The sequence below is a fragment of the Populus nigra genome, chromosome 10 (genome assembly GCF_951802175.1).
Source record: "Populus nigra chromosome 10, ddPopNigr1.1, whole genome shotgun sequence".
NCBI classification, from domain to species: Eukaryota; Viridiplantae; Streptophyta; class Magnoliopsida; order Malpighiales; family Salicaceae; genus Populus; species Populus nigra.
In genome coordinates, this window is record NC_084861.1 from 8512848 (window position 1) to 8514785 (window position 1938).

The following is a 1938-nucleotide window of genomic DNA, read 5'->3' on the forward strand; positions in this document are numbered from 1 at the left end:
TTTTATATCATCTTCTTTTTGTGTAGGTTTTTTTTAAAAAAAGTAAAATCTAAAGAATAATTAATACGAATTACTCTTTTAAGTACCATACAGCTTTACACTCACGAAGGCATTGTCTGGTAAGCGCTCCTCACCTCGTTGGGACTTTACAAACACTGAACTGTGCACCAAATAATTTGTCATTCCGAAAACACAATTTGCGAAGTCAAGAAATATTATCTCTTTTCCTTGAGCAAGGAAATTCCGTTTTGTATTTTTAACATATCAATGTACCTGCATCATATATATATATATATATATATATATATATATATATATATATATATATATATATATATATATATATATAAAGAGAGAGAGAGAGAGAGAATGAAATAGGAAAATTTAAGGATGGAGGTTGATGATGGTAAATAAATAAAAGATGAAATGATAATATTATTTGAACCAAATCCCTTAGTTAAGGAACACTCACAGACGCAAAGATTAAAAACCTTAGCTAGACACGCTAACACTTGACAATCAAATGAGAACCCAAAAAATACACATCTCCAGTCTCAAAAATTCACGTGGAGAACAATAACATTAAACGCTACCATCAAATCAAATTAAGAGATTAAGATAAAAATCTCTACACAAATTCACGTGATTGCTAAATTAATTCCTGCCTCTGCAATCTGATTTCTTGATAGAACCTTTCAATGAACCTCTCGGCCCTCTGATCAACCGAATCTTCCTCGTCTACCAGATCCGACGGCTCCAAACATTCCCCATTAGCAACTGTAGCAGGTAGAGTATCCATTGACAATCTATACTCTAGTACTTCTCCTACTCCAGCTTTCAGGCTACCCAAACATCTACAGTGGAAGAACATGGAATATAAGTTATCCCTGTAGCTTCTACTTTTGTACTGTTTCCCGGGGTAATGAATGAGAGGAGTGCTTGAAGGAGAGAACTCATAATCCTCAAGAAATCCGTAGTTGTAATGCTTGAGCGGCTTGAACCTTTTAAGCTTTCTTGATTTCTTGAGGAAAATGAGCTTTGAAATGATGGGTTTCCTCATTTTGGCAACAACAACGGAGGTTCTAAAAAGATTTGAAACCTTGTGGAAAATGGACAGTCGCTTTCTGGGCATTTTTGGGATTGAAGTAAGAGAGAAACTTCAGTCTTTTTGAGCTGCAGAAAGGGTTCTGGTAAGGGTTCAAGGTTTCGATTCATGAGCCAGGGAGGGAGCCTTTAAGGATACCAAAAAGGTAATGAAGTGCAGAAAGATGATGTAGGTGGTGGAGAGCCAAGCTGTCTAAAGATGGCATGGTCGGTTGCATTTTGGATTTATTATCAAGGAATTAGCAAGTAGCCGTTAGACCCTCCCTAACTCGGACTTATGTTTTCTAAATTTAAATTAGAGTTCAACCCTTGACCAAATATTCAATTTCTTATGTCTACAAACCGAACTTTCGAAGACATTAGCAAGCTTGTTTAATTTAAACATCATGGCAATAGCAAATCTGGGAATGCAAGAGGAGGTACTAAAGTTTTCCGTCCATCTAGATTTGAATCATTCTATACAAATATATTTAACTTTAATGTTGTATATATATTTTATATATATTGAAATATAGTAACTGTAGTTTTCTCAAATATTCTAACATAATAGAAGAGGGTTATTAAAAAAAAAAAAAACCGTTGGAAAAGGGGGGGAAATGAGCAGTTCCAATTGCCCATGTTGTATTCCAAGTGTGCTAGATCATGTGGTTTAAAGGGTGTGAAGTACTAGTGCAATATTCATAACTTACCCGAGGGATCCACCAATATTCTCTGCTCAGTTTTTTCCCTCCGTTCAATTGATTTTATTTCCCGTTTTTCATTATTACAAAGTGGACCGCAGTGATTTGTGGAGTGGAAGTGCGCTGCCGTGAAAATAGGAGGGTGTTTTAAAGT

The 1938-nt window shown here is 35.4% G+C and overlaps 1 protein-coding gene across 1 annotated transcript; it reads right to left on the reverse strand.

The window, feature by feature from the left end:
- Positions 1-411: 411 nt before the first annotated feature.
- On the reverse strand, positions 412-1287 carry LOC133705957 (uncharacterized). Its single transcript, XM_062131414.1, has one exon. It carries the CDS (start codon positions 1130-1132, stop codon positions 650-652), a length of 483 nt encoding a protein of 160 aa, XP_061987398.1. The 5' UTR covers positions 1133-1287; the 3' UTR covers positions 412-649.
- Positions 1288-1938: the final 651 nt, after the last annotated feature.

Excerpts from the sequence above, each read along its gene's own strand:
- LOC133705957 (XM_062131414.1), bottom strand. The coding sequence starts at position 1,132 with ATGCCCAGAAAGCGACTGTCCATTTTCCACAAGGTTTCAAATCTTTTT.